This window comes from Gasterosteus aculeatus, chromosome 18 (genome assembly GCF_964276395.1).
Source record: "Gasterosteus aculeatus chromosome 18, fGasAcu3.hap1.1, whole genome shotgun sequence".
In the NCBI taxonomy this organism is placed as follows: Eukaryota; Metazoa; Chordata; class Actinopteri; order Perciformes; family Gasterosteidae; genus Gasterosteus; species Gasterosteus aculeatus.
The window spans coordinates 15685842-15699415 of NC_135706.1; the positions used below are offsets into that span (position 1 = coordinate 15685842).

General features: G+C 49.2%; 1 protein-coding gene across 1 annotated transcript; it reads left to right on the top strand.

Annotated features, from left to right (window-relative positions):
* Positions 1-10256: 10256 nt before the first annotated feature.
* ccn2a (cellular communication network factor 2a) lies at positions 10257-13187 on the top strand. The gene is made up of 5 exons (XM_040161468.2): positions 10257-10741; positions 10883-11099; positions 11203-11454; positions 11573-11784; positions 11891-13187. Exons 1-5 carry the CDS (start codon positions 10679-10681, stop codon positions 12185-12187), a joined length of 1041 nt encoding a protein of 346 aa, XP_040017402.1. The 5' UTR covers positions 10257-10678; the 3' UTR covers positions 12188-13187.
* The last annotated feature ends 387 nt before the right edge of the window (positions 13188-13574 follow it).

Below are 13574 nucleotides of genomic sequence, written 5' to 3' on the forward strand. Positions count from 1 at the left end.
GCCTGGACTGTGGCTCGACCGGGCAAACGGCTCTCACATACCCCCCCCCTACCACCCCGCACGCTCAGACCAGTCTGAACTGCCCCTCGCTGGGCCACGGCCGCTCTGGCATCAAACGGTATTTTTAATCAAGTGGTCAAAAGCTATTGCACAAACATTCTAAAGTAGCTTAGGTCAACAGTGTCCCGGAGCCTGTTCTGTGAGGCGGAATGCCGCTGCACGCCGCGAACAGGCCTCTCTTTGTGTTCCGGCCCGGCGGCCTCGCGCCACACCGCAACCTTCTGGAATCCTGTTTGTTTTCTTTCAAATTTCTCAACCTAGTTCACTGCAATGTGGAAACGCACTGTACTGTGTGTGTGTGTGTGTGTGTGCGTCTCGAGGTGTGCATCTGTGTTTGTACGCACGCAGCAACAGTATGGCTCATTGAGCGTGTGCTCATTTTAAGCCGGTGCCAAAGTTCACATCTTTTTAAGGGGAACATTGCAGGGTGATAAACGTTGAGCCTGCTGTACGCAGCCAGCTCCAATGTAAGTCATCAAAGTGATCAGATTGGACCAAGACCTTCTGTAGTTGAAGGTTTTTTACACTTAATTCAATCAAAGCACGAGTTCGATTTGGTCTTTTAATGCTTTCTGTTTCATGTTGTTTTGCGTTTCTGGAGATTGAAGCCACTAATCTAACCGGTAATCTGTAATTATCCACAATACTACAATCCTGGAAACACGCTTTTCCTCTCATGCAGTCCACCGCCCCCTTTCTCCTCATGTCTTTTGCTGGCTGACCAAACCAGAGGAATTCATTATCCTGGAAAGCTGTTGGAGAACAGAGCCCCGGCTTTTCTGTCCTTCCTGTGCGTGAAATCGCGGCGTGCGATCGACCCGTCATTACTGCGGCAGAAGACTTCTGTCGCCGTGTGAACGCGGGCCGGCTAGCTGGAGGTCACGTTTTTTTTACCTGCACGGACTGGTTGCTTCCACCTGCACCTGAGAGGGAAATTTCAGCAAAACTTTGTCTCAGACACGATTTAAACTTTGAACGACTTTACAAAAGTTGAGATTGAGCTTGAAAATTCTTCCCAGTATCACAGATTTGACTTTGTCAAAGGAATTCAACCTTTTCACGTTCATTTTGCTAATATGGACTGAAAGATGTGACAATATGCTTCCATCTGTATGTGATCTCGACTTACTAATTATTTTGCATTACTTTATTTAAAAAGTCACAGCCACTTAAATGCCATAAAAGCTTAATATTATGTAATGGCATAAAAAGGCAAATGCACTGTAATTTATCATATGCTAACATTGCATAATATGCAATGTTAGCATATGATGCATTGTTAACAGTGTGAAAAGGCAAAGGTGGTGTGTTACTACTTGGGAAAGAACATCATCCGCAGACATAATATTGACTTCAGTTGTTTTGCCGATTACACTCAACTTTATGTCCCATTAAAGCCTTTTCCCGCTGACGTGCTGTATTAAACCTGCTGTTTTTACAGATGAAAAAACAAAATGTTCTGCACAGCGGCTCCATAGCGGCTCCATAGCGGCGTCGTGACTCTTTAAAATAATGTCAAACAAGAAGTCCGTCGGCTAGCTGTTGTTTTTTTATTGTCTTTTGATACACAGACTCAACGTATATTTGATATAATATATATATATATATATATTGGACTGAACTGTCTATCGTTAATGCAAACCGAGCTCTTGTTGTTCACCATGTTGTCATCTCATTGTGTTTTTCTGAGCATCAACCTTTCGCCAGTCCTTAAAAAAAAAAAAAGTTGCTCACTTTGATGTATGTTGAGTCGGTTCAAACCTTTTACTGCTTCATTTCCAGTAACCTGAGGAAATGCCTTTTCTGGGCCGTCCCTCCGAAATGCCACTTATAGGCGGCCCCCTTCCAATACTGCAGGATAGGCTGCCCTGAAAAAAGCCCCTCCAAGGGGCTCTGCAGGGCGGTGTGTCCTGAACGTCCTGCACCTGCATAAACACGCCGAGCCAGGAGAGCCGCCCGCCGCCCTGCCAGGCACGCTAAACCACATGTCCAAAAGGCAGGGCAATAACATACCTGGGAGCAGTTACCGTGAGAAGTGGAGGTAAAGTCCAACGCAGCTCGCCACAAAAAGGTTGCAGTCAAACAAAGAGGACACGAGCAACCTCAGGGCTCTGCATGTGAAACTCAAGGTGCAGAGCAGGAATATAAATTGTTTAAGTATACAGAAAGGCTTGGTAACAAAACCCAAAAAAAAAGAGCAGCTATTGAAAGTTCAGCAAGAGAAAATGGAGACCAGATGGGTGGAGGAGACGCGGAAACAGGAAGAGAAGGTCCAGAATTAAATCAGATTTGGTGAGAGAAACAATTTGGGACCTTGGAGGATGATGAGGTGAAATGAGAGCATAAAGGACAAAAGGAAAAACGCGTGGGGGACGCGGGGGGGGGAGTGGAAGCGGGGGGCCGAGTATTATAGACCTACCTGTGGGACAAGGCTTCGTATTCACGCGGCGTCACACCACACCTTGCAGTTACGTAACCGTCGCACCCTTCAATCACTGCACTGTAAGTGAGACCTCGGCGGGGGCCCCTGCTCATACATGCCGGACTGTTATAGCACAGCAGCCTCACTTTTGTTTTTCACTCCATATTTTACCCCGGGGGGGAGGGGGGGAGGCGATCTCGGAAGCAGAAGCGAACGGAATGCTGTGACATAGGAAACATTCTGATAACAACTGCTCGTTATGTGCAAAAGTCGAAGTTTGCTGCCACAGATTTGACAGATACCGGTTCCCTCCTGCGTCATCGCCTCCTCCGCTGCTGATGGATTCACACACCGAGCAGGACTGGATGCAGCTGGAAAAATAGCCGTGAACTCAGAGTTGATGATGCATGAGACACATTTGTGGTTATAGTTAACTATATTCACATTTGTAAACAAACTAATAAACCCTAAAGCAGACAGCGCAATATGTGAGTGTGAGTGTGAGTGTGTGTGTTTTGGCTCTTGATTGAGATTTTTATCAACTCGCTCCACCAGAGTTGTGCTGAAGGATCCACACGGGGTTTAAGTTTCTCGTTTTAGGAAACAAATCATCAGCTTGTTAGGAAATACTCGCTCGCTCGCTGAGAATTGGATGAGGAGATTGATGCCGCTCTAACAGTCGGAATCAGAGGTCATGGGGGGGTGAGCTTGGCAGGAAAACTCGCTGGCTCCGAAGTAACAAAATACGCCTTTTGAGAGAACTTCTCAACCCGTTCTGTTAAATCGTGTCAGTTTCATCAGTAAAGAAAACAAAGTCTGAAATGCTTTGTTGAAGAAACGATCACAGCAAGCTTCATTGTTTTGCCGCGTTCCACTCGCCACCCGTCCACCAATGAGCTTTTTAAAAGAAGCATTTGTGTTTCATTGCTCCTTTTCGCCTTTGCAGAGATTGTAAAACAAGCGTCCCTGTGTTTCTGCGCCGAGGTGGAAGAAACACGTGAAACTCGGGTCGCCGGCTCCCAGTTTGACAGCTAGCTGAGCAGGAGTGCTTCCTGCGTCATCGCTTCCTCCTCACGTCCCCGAGGAATCCGCCGGCCACTGTTGCCGCTGCAGAATATTCCGTGTTGTTGTGAAAGGCGAAGGCCGTTTGTGCGGCGCGCGACTTTCCGCTCTGAACTCTGAACTCTCAGAGGCACGTTCAGAATGAGAGAGATACGAACATATACAGATGTGTAACAACAGGCGGCCTGCAGACTGACTGACTGACAGATGTTGGGTCGAGGGGCGTCGGCTGCAATCTGACCTCGCTGCCGGCAGACAGATGCAGGCCTTTGGGTCCAGGCAGACAGGGAGGGGTCCAGCCGCTGTGCAGTGAACTTCACATATCTGGAAACGATTAGCGCTGTTTCTATAGGACACAGCGCGATTCTGACTGGAGGTTATTGGTAACGTTCGCCTTTGTGGGGTTCATTAAACCATCAGCGCGCTATGAGGCAAGAGCTGACGGTTCCATTTGTTCAGTCAGTCTTCACTCAGTTAAGGACACACTGGTGTTTACTCTGACAGCCCGGCAAAAAGGGGGAAAAGCCCTTGAAGGGTAATATTTTCACAGCCGTTCATAAGGGAACTGCCGCCTCGCGCTAATCGTTCACCTTTTGTTCATTTTGATTAGTCATCTGAGAACGGCGCTCAGCAGAAACAGAAATCCGTCAGAGGACGGATCTGCTGTTGACTTTGAATGTTCTCTCTGCGCAGTGAGACCACACAGATTCGGGTGCTGCCAAAGGGTCCGACGGGGGTTTTCACGGGTGGAGCCCAAAACTGCAGCGGCGATGAGGGATGCTCGTCGCACACTTCTCTTATAAGAAGCGTGTCTGGCTCGAACGTTGGGGGGGGGGTTTGGTGTTATTGCCAGTGTAGGAAAACCAAATCTTTGGTCTGGTTTTCTGTTCAAGACACACACCAGATCCTTTGAAGTGTGTGAATTAGACCAACAGTTGATACAGTCATACGGTGCCACAGTTATATTTGATCACACAAGGACCGTAGACAGTGTTCAGACATGCCTATTAGGCCATAACCAATATTCTACGGGGAAGCGGACGCTCAGTGGGACGAATCCCACATTTTCCATCAGCTAAGCGGAGCCTCTCAGGCTCTTTCGCCTCATAGTTTTTGGTGTCCTGTCACCACTCTGATCAGTGTAGGACCCACCGTGAGCCGCCGGCCTGCTAACAAACAGCAGGTTCAGCTAGCTGCTGAACAACGGGGAGAGACGAATGTGTCTTTCTGGAGGAGACCAAAGCCGAGCTAAAAGGACCCTGACGAGGGGGCTCGGGAAGGCAATTCGTGAGGCTTCGTCCATCTCAATAATCGAAGTTCTGTGTGTTCGTGTAAAAGGTCAATAAGCTGCTTGAATGTGCTAAACAGCTTGTGAATAATTGGCATGTTTGATCGAGGTACAGTAAATTGAGATATGTGTTACTGGCAGGCGGCCGCTGAATAAACAGAAACCGGTCAAACGCTGTGTAGCAGGAACACTCTGCTTCTGACAGTAAACCAACAAACTGTAAAAGCAGCTTTATGAAACTGTGTGAGACCACGGCTCTGCTGCCAGTAAATAAACATACAATAAAACAGACAGTAAACATACATTTTTCATGAGCAGTTTGACAGTTTGAGGGAGGAAATGTCAGGATTTAACTGAAAGTCTTTAAAAAGTATAATAATAGAAGAGGTCAGTGTATTTGATTTTGCCAAATGTTAAGGTGAAGTCCTCACCTGGATGGCTCAACATCACGGCCTCCAGCACCTGTCTGGGAAGTAAAAATGTTTTCTTCTCTGCTTGAAGTAACATTTAGCTTGGCAGTGAATGAGACAAAGCAGCAGCGTGTGATTAAAGCCAATGTTTTTATTGAAGGCTTTTACAGGAAGCTAATTAGCCGAGGTATGCGGTCGTGTGCCAAACTAATGGGGGGAAGCTGACATTCCTGCAGGGAAGCGGCAGTCTCAGAAAGCTGCAGAATATGTATTTGCATTCACCCCCGACTTTCAATTCAAACACGGTTTACATGGATTTCAAAATGTGGAAAGAAAGTGGGGGATGTGGTCCGGCTCAAACCACGAGGAGAGTTGAGAATACTGCAAAAGCCGTCCGAGATTATTTGCCCTGTTGTTGCTGGAGGACGAAAGTCACTTTGAAATTTTAAAAAATTGCAGCCGTGACTGATTCTGATACTTTGGAGACGTTATCGACTTTGACACATCAAAATGTCCACGTCCAATCACAGCGACCAGGCTGTTTCCCCTCACTTTCCGTCTTTATGCTACGCTCGATTTATTACCTCGTGACTAGCACATTTCCCCCCGAAATGTTAATGCACTCCATTAGTTAAACAACCAGTCGCTCTCAATGCAGTGAAACGCTTCCACTGCAGCTGCAGCGCCGTGTGTGGCAGAACTGACCCTGCAGTCGAGGGCAGAGGGCAAGACCGCCGTTAGGGTCAGAGGCTCTCCGTGACCTAAAGGCTCGGCCCGATCTCGTCTGGTCATCGGTACGAACTTCTAGTGGGAGGAAGCGCTCCGTGGGGGGAAGGGGGGGAGATTATGCCGAGAATAGAAAACGCCGTCGGGCCTCCAGCTGAGAGGTCGCCGAGACAGAACCGAGGCCACGGCGGACCCACACGGCGCTGTGTTTAAGCACGGACCGCCTGACTTCCACATCCACGTGTGTGGCAGTGAATCCGCAGCTGAGATGAGTTTCTGCTGTTTGTTGAAAGAGTAACAGCCCGAATTCTCATCAGCGTCTCCAGTCTAAACACTTTCCAAGACACAGGTTTAAAAAAAAAAAAAGGGCCTTTAAACTCTCTCTCCCTCTCTGTCTTTGACGTGTCAGCCGCCCATTAATCCCCCTTGTTATATGTGCACAAATGTTCCCATGGGCCCCAGTGCGATAGTTTCCACCTGTGAGCTTCTGCCAAGCTTTGTCCAAGGTAGATGAAAGCGATATCTCCTCCCATGTTAACACAGCCTGGCTAATGCCTTCCCCTGAATGTCCAGAACTAAATGATTCATTAGATAATTTGACCGAAAAATGCAGTTCACCGTCCAAAAATGCCCCTCTGGCATCAAACGGTCAATATATTATACCCCGGCCCATTACCCCGAGTAACCCTAAACCCAACTATTTCTCCCTGGCGGTGCCTGAAAAAGATTGAGTCTCATGCATGTTTCCATTCTGAACACTTTCCACCACCGACGGCTTTAAATAGACACGGTTTCCATCTTGACAGTTCATCTGCCCACCAACCCCATTGTTAAATCCAACCAATCAGCCCAGGCCGCAGATCCATTACCGCTCCCCCCCCTGCTCGTCTCTTCACAGACGGCCTTCAAAGAACTTTCCATGCCTCTCATCTCCCTCCCCGATTGTTAAAACTTTGACAGATCGCCGTCCCGTCCGTTAATCCATTTCTGTTCCCAGTGAGTGTTTCAGCAGACAGGCTCGTCTGCAGCGCGTCTTTATTAGCCGCGCTGCAGACGATGTTGTGAACTTATCCTCCTCGCTGGTGGCGGTTTGGCTCCGTTGGTCTGCATCCCTCACGCTGAACGTGTGTCAGTGTCGATGCGAGTGTCTCAAATGAGCCAAACATCGTGTTTGAAATCGTGCTGTTTTCAGCTTCTCCTTCTCTCTGCGCGAGAGTTCAAAGAGGCAGAAGTAAACAGGGAAGGAAAATCGTTTTGAGCTTTGGGTTTCATGTTCGGTTTACACAGTGGTGTATAGATGGTTGGTTTGAAGGCTAAAGCCAAGGAACATTCCTTGAATAGCCTGCCAGCCACCGCTAATGGAATTTGGTTTAATGGACAGCTGAGTGCCGATAGAACAACCGGAGCTGTGAATAAAGACCCACCAGGTTTGGGAAAAACACTCTGGGTTTGCCTACACATACATACAGTGTTATTGTACATAGAAATGTATATATTTTCATGTAGCTTCAAGTTCAACCTCCAAAAAACACCACAGGTTTCAATGAACAAAAAGGGGAATATTTGAACGATTATGGGTTTTATTGTTACTGTGACTAAATTTGTAAACTAGTATTACCTAATAAACAAATAAAAGCACACAGCCGCTAAGTTAAAGAAAGATCCTTTCACCACATGTACTAAACATGACATTCAATGCGGCTCGGCTCAGCGGGTTCGGAGCTACCGATCGACCTCGTTTCTCTTCCACTGCGACAGTGCAGGGGAGAAATGAGCAGAGCAGCAGTGTGCGAGACACCCGAAAGAGGGGTCCTCCGTGACATGATCGCCCTCCGTGACATCATCGCCAGCCACGACGTCACCAATGACGGTGATGGAAAGGCGCACACATGAGGCGGCAAAGGACACGGGGGATAACATCCCCTTTCCGCGCCTGACTGTGAGTAAACAGGGAAAGTGCCGTCACCGGAGGGGGGCCTGATGTGGGTATTTGAGAGTTCAGCCTGGTCAGACACCGAGTCCGTCGCCGTCCCCGCGTCCTGAGCCCCCCGGGGGACTCCTCAGCCAGCCCGAGTCACCGGCCCCGGCGATGTCACACGGTAGCTACGAAACCAGCAGGGAGGTGTGAGGCCGTCGTGGGTGCGTAAATCCAGACCGGGACAGAAGGCCTCCGAGCTGCAATAACTACACGGGTCACATGACCTTGAGAGTGCAGAATGAGGAACCATGAGGAACCAGTGTGGATGAAGGTTTTGTGGTCTAATGCAGGTTACTGAAAGTCGGAAATGCTGCATCTCGCTGAACAGAGTTCACGCATCACATATGTGTTGACATCACAACCCTGATGCCAACACACACTGAGCTGCACAGGCTCCCCTGACATTGTGTTACCGCCACAGTTACAGTGCTGATTTTATCCCACAGACACTCGCCTAAACAAATATCTCGCTCTATACTTAACCTCGACATATCTGGGCCTACCACACACACACATGTTTCCTTTGTCAATGCATCCTCATTTCCAGATCTGTGGCGTCGGGCAGATCTCAGCGTCAGGCGCTCAGTCAGACGACAACAACCGACAACAACCGACAGCACAACAGCGACTCGCTCCAACCGCACAGGAAAAAAAAGGTCTATATTCACTGTAACCGACTCCTTTGTTTGCCGTTGCTTTAATGTGTTGGAAAGTAGAAATTGTTTCCTCTTTAAATGGTTTCGAACGTGATTGCCTGTGAGGTGAAGATAAAGTAACCTGATAAACAAGCTGACAGAAAACGGTGTTGCTCTGCGCGTGCGATAAACATGTCATCGCCGAGCTTGAGGGCTGTTTTGCAGCGCGGCCGCAGCACGTTCCTCCGTCAAGCTGCTTCCTTCAGATATGGCGGAGTTGAGGTTTTAGGCCCCGAGGCCGCAGTGACGGGACTGACAGCGCGCACACAAACACACAAACACACACAGACCTTTCTAGCAGGAGTCCCTACTGTACCGAGCCAGCGTGGAGAAAGAACATGTCCATATTAGGAAAAGAGCAGTGGTCCTCATATGGAAGCACTTCCTGTGTAGTAACAGCCCCGTCTGCTGGCTCCTCACTCACATTCCTTCAGCTGCAGGTTCCTCTGGGAGTTTCTTCATTTCCCATTCGCTGGCTGGAGGAGGAGCAGCTTTCATAAGGGTCTGGCCTGGTGAAATACACAAACCTCCGTCTGGTCTCTTTCCTGAAATCCTCCATTCTGGGGTTTGATGTAGTAAAATAAGGCCGGCAGGAACATGTAGCCTTTGTAGTCTTTTTGTGCGCTGCACTTTCGCTTGAGTCGACGTTCACGAGTCAAAGCGGCCGGTCGAAGGGGAAAGAAAATCCCCCGGCTTTGCTTTTCCAACGGAATCCTTCGTTTTCAGGAAGTAAGAAAAGCAGCTTGAAGCTCGAATCAACAAACGTCCATTACTGGAAGTGACTGAGAGCATTAGAATATCTGCCCTGCGTACCGTGACACATTCAGGTACCTCAGGGGAAAGACCACCAGGGACATCTCGTTCACCTTAAACAAAACACTAGAGCAGGTACAACATGAATATGCTGCAAGGTTGCAAAATTAACAATATATGTGGCACTTAATATGAATAATAGTGTGTTACTTCAGGAGCAACAGCACAATGTACCAAAAGAACCTACTACACGCTAAAGAAGGCGAATAACACACAATGTTCCACTCATGCAAAAGAGATCACAACATGCCCGTGATGCGGTTTAAATATTTAGGGCCTAAAAGCTGCTGTTGAGCCACTGATTTCAGTGCACAAAAATGCCCCAGACGTAACCGCACGAGTACAGGAGACAGAGTTACAAGAAGCTCACAGCGGGGGGGCCGAGCTACCTGTTAGATAACCGGCTCAGAGGAACTTCCTGGCTGCTAATTACCTGGAGCAGCGGCTGTCTGAGCCCCTTTGCAGCCACAGAGCAGCACATCATCATCATCATCATCATCATCATCATCATTATCATCATCATCCTGTTTAATCGCCACACGTTGATTTTTCTTCATCAAATTCTACCTGGTGTCTTTTTTTTTTTTTACCTGTTCTTCTTTCATTTAAAGCTTTTTTTTCCCCATCAATTCTGAACTGCGCTGAATTTTGCGCTTCTTCTTCTTCTTCCTTTTTTTTAAATTTTTTTTTTAAATTTTGAATGAATATTTATAGGTTAACCGGCTGCCTCTCTGTGAAGTCAGTCTTCAGGAATTCCCAGTGTGGGGTCCCAGGTTCCTAACCAGACTTAGCCTCCCGTTCCAGATGAAAGCTGAGAGAGAGAGAGAGAGAGAGACGGTGTTGTTTGGCCCGGCAGCAGAGCCTTGCCTTCAGACAGCAGGAATGTGGGATGTCTGGAGTGGGGGTCAGGAAGCGAGGAAAGAATGCCAAGCATGTCCATGTTTGTCCAGGGCCGGCTCTCCATTCAGCCCCCTGGTGACGCGCCGCGAGGGGGCCAGCGGGTATAAAGGCAGCCGGGCTCCGCAGTCACAACTCAGATCAGCTCCTCTACCCAAGCTAAGCTCTAGCTTTAACCCCAGACGGGAAGAACGACTGCAGACCCGGAGCGGCAGAGAAACTCCACCGGACAAGAGATCAACTCGATCGGAAACTCTGAGACTACAGGGATACCTGCTCAACCAGACTTAAGGACAAACTAGACCCCATTCCTGCGAGGAAGAAATCATGTCTGCCGCAACGAAGAAAGTGATTTTGCTGCCTTTGCTGTGCATCGTGCTCTCACACACGGTAAGTGCAAACACATTGAGAATGACATCGTTCTGCTGGGGTCTCAGAAGCTGAAGCTTTCAATTCACGGGGGGCAGATGAGTAACTTCTATACACCTTGTGGAGGTATCTAACTAAGCTTGTGTGTGTGTGTGCGTTCAGGTCGCCGGACAGGAGTGCAGCAACCAGTGCTCCTGCCCCGCCGCCCCTCCCCAGTGCCCCCCGGGGGTGAGCCTGGTGCTGGACGGCTGCGGCTGCTGCAGGGTGTGCGCCAAGCAGATGGGCGAGCTTTGCACCGAGAGAGACCTCTGCGACCCGCACAAGGGCCTCCACTGTGACTTCGGGGCCCCCATCAACAGACGCATCGGGGTGTGCACAGGTGAGCCGCCGGGAACGCCGCTTGCTTTGTTCCCCCCCCCCCCCCCCCCCCCCCCCTCGGGAAAGAGTGGAACCGCAGAGTGACCTTTTCCTCTCTCCCGCAGTGCGAGACGGAGCCACCTGCGTGTTCGGAGGGATGGTCTACAAGAGCGGCGAGACTTTCCAGAGCAGCTGCAAGTACCAGTGCACCTGCCTGGATGGAGCCGTGGGCTGCGTGCCGTTCTGCGCCATGACCGTCCGGCTGCCGAGCCCCGACTGCCCCGCGCCGAGGCTCGTCAAGGTGCCAGGGAAGTGCTGCGAGGAGTGGCAGTGTGACTCCCCCAGCAAACCCACGTTCCTGGGCTCGGCTCTGGCCGGTGAGTTGGTCTCCTTTTTCTTTTTTGGGGGGCATGTTTTGTCTTCCCAAAAGGAGGCAGGAGGCAATAATTCCGGACGGCGCTTTCTAATCCGGCGTTTGTGCCCGTGTGCTTGTAGCCTACAGAGAGGAGGAGACCTACGGCCCAGACCCCTCCATGATGAGGGAGAACTGCCTGGTTCAGACTACTGAGTGGAGCGCCTGCTCCAAGACCTGCGGCCTCGGCGTCTCCACCAGGGTCACCAACGACAACCGCGAGTGCCGCCTGGAGAAACAGTCCCGGCTGTGCATGGTGCGACCCTGCGAGTCACAGCTGGAGCAGAGCATCAGGGTGAGTGTCTGTTCACCTCCGCCAACTCCGCGGGTGCAGAAACTCAAAACGAGCAAAGGAACGCTTCATGAACCGGTTTTTCCCTCCTCGTTTCCCCCCCACACAGAAGGGAAAAAAGTGCATCCGCACGCCCAGACTCTCCAAGCCCATGAAGTTTGAGATCTCCGGCTGCACCACCACCAAGTCCTACAGGCCAAAGTTCTGCGGCGTCTGCCTGGACGGCCGCTGCTGCACCCCCCACAGAACGACCACCCTGCCCATGGAGTTCAAGTGCCCCGACGGACAGGTGATGAAGAAGCACATGATGTTCATCAAGTCCTGCGCCTGCCACCACAACTGCCCCGGGGAGAACGACATCTTCGAGTCCATGTATTACAAGAAGATGATGGGAGACATGGCGTGAGCCGCCGGAGGAGCAGCCAGAGCTTATGACTTGAAAACAGAACATCTCATTTTGCAGCTCAGCATGTATGTGTTTTTTTTTTTTTTGATTGTTTTATTTTGTTATTTTCTTATTGCAAAAGTAGTCAAGACACTTATTTAAGTGTCTGTGTGTTTTGTACGTTGACTCAGACAGAGGGCTGCACAGCAGCTCCGAGAGATTCCTGCACTATAACTTCTATTTTTGACAAACCTTTCAGGTTGAAATCCCCTTTTTTCACAGACCCGTCCGTTGTACTGTATGCATTTTTTTTTAAGCCTTATCTAAACCTCGACGTCCTCCTCAAAGGAGTGTCTAACACCCCCCCCCCCCCCCCCCCCCCCTCCCCTTCTGGGCCCAGACCAGACCTGGAAACTCTAAGCAGCTGTAGATGTAGCGCGCAGACCACAGCAGGCCAGTGTTCCCCTGTGCAAACAGGGCTGAATGCGTCCCAGTGTGTGCGTGTGCACACGCGTGTGCTGGTGTCTGTTAGCGAAGGGCCTGAATGCCGGCCTTGTCTCCGCCGCTGAGCAGCCCCCCCCCCTGCTGACTGAGTAGAGGAAAGGTCAGAGTTTCCGAGCAGCGAGCTGAGTTTAAGGTTAGATACGCACCACAGTGGGCTTCGCCACGGCACTGAGAAAAAAAAAAGAGAAAATAACGGCGTGTGGATTTGAAGCGATTCAGGTCAGAAGGACGAAACCAAGCGGTTTAGGAAGCGTCTGTTTTGTTAAGAAATAGAAGAAGAAAAAAAAAGACTGGAAGAATTGTAAGTTCATTCCTTTTTATGTTGTTGGTGTGTAAATATTTTAAATATTTGTACAGTTTAAGTTAATTTAAAAGCCACGTTTGTTCTGTGCTTCCAAGTGTATCGATAGTGTGTTTTCTGTGGACGGTATTTTCTACTATTTTATTGAGAAGTGTGACAAAACTGTTACATGTTTCACTTTGTAGCTGGAATAAAATGTTATATTTTTTATACAAACACGAGTTCTAAGATTTGTCTGTTTGGTCCATGTACTGTAACAGGTGTAATTGTTCATGCTGACCCCTGACCTCTTAGCCAGGGAAGGTTTTAATTAGTAATTAACACAAACATCTCTCACAGAGGGAAGGAAATGTCTGCAGCAGAAGTTATAACAGGGGAGATGATTTAACTCCACTACGGGAGTGACACACATGTGTCGGTTTGTTTTCCCACTTTCCACTCAGGCTTATGTAACAACGATGTAATGCCTTCTTCAATAAACAAAGAAGATTAAAAAATGTACCAGTTCTTGCATCACACAACATGAATAATGCACAGAACTGATTGATTCGTCAGCTGAGCAGAAAGAGGATGTGATGGACGCCAGTTCAGATCCTTCCTGCT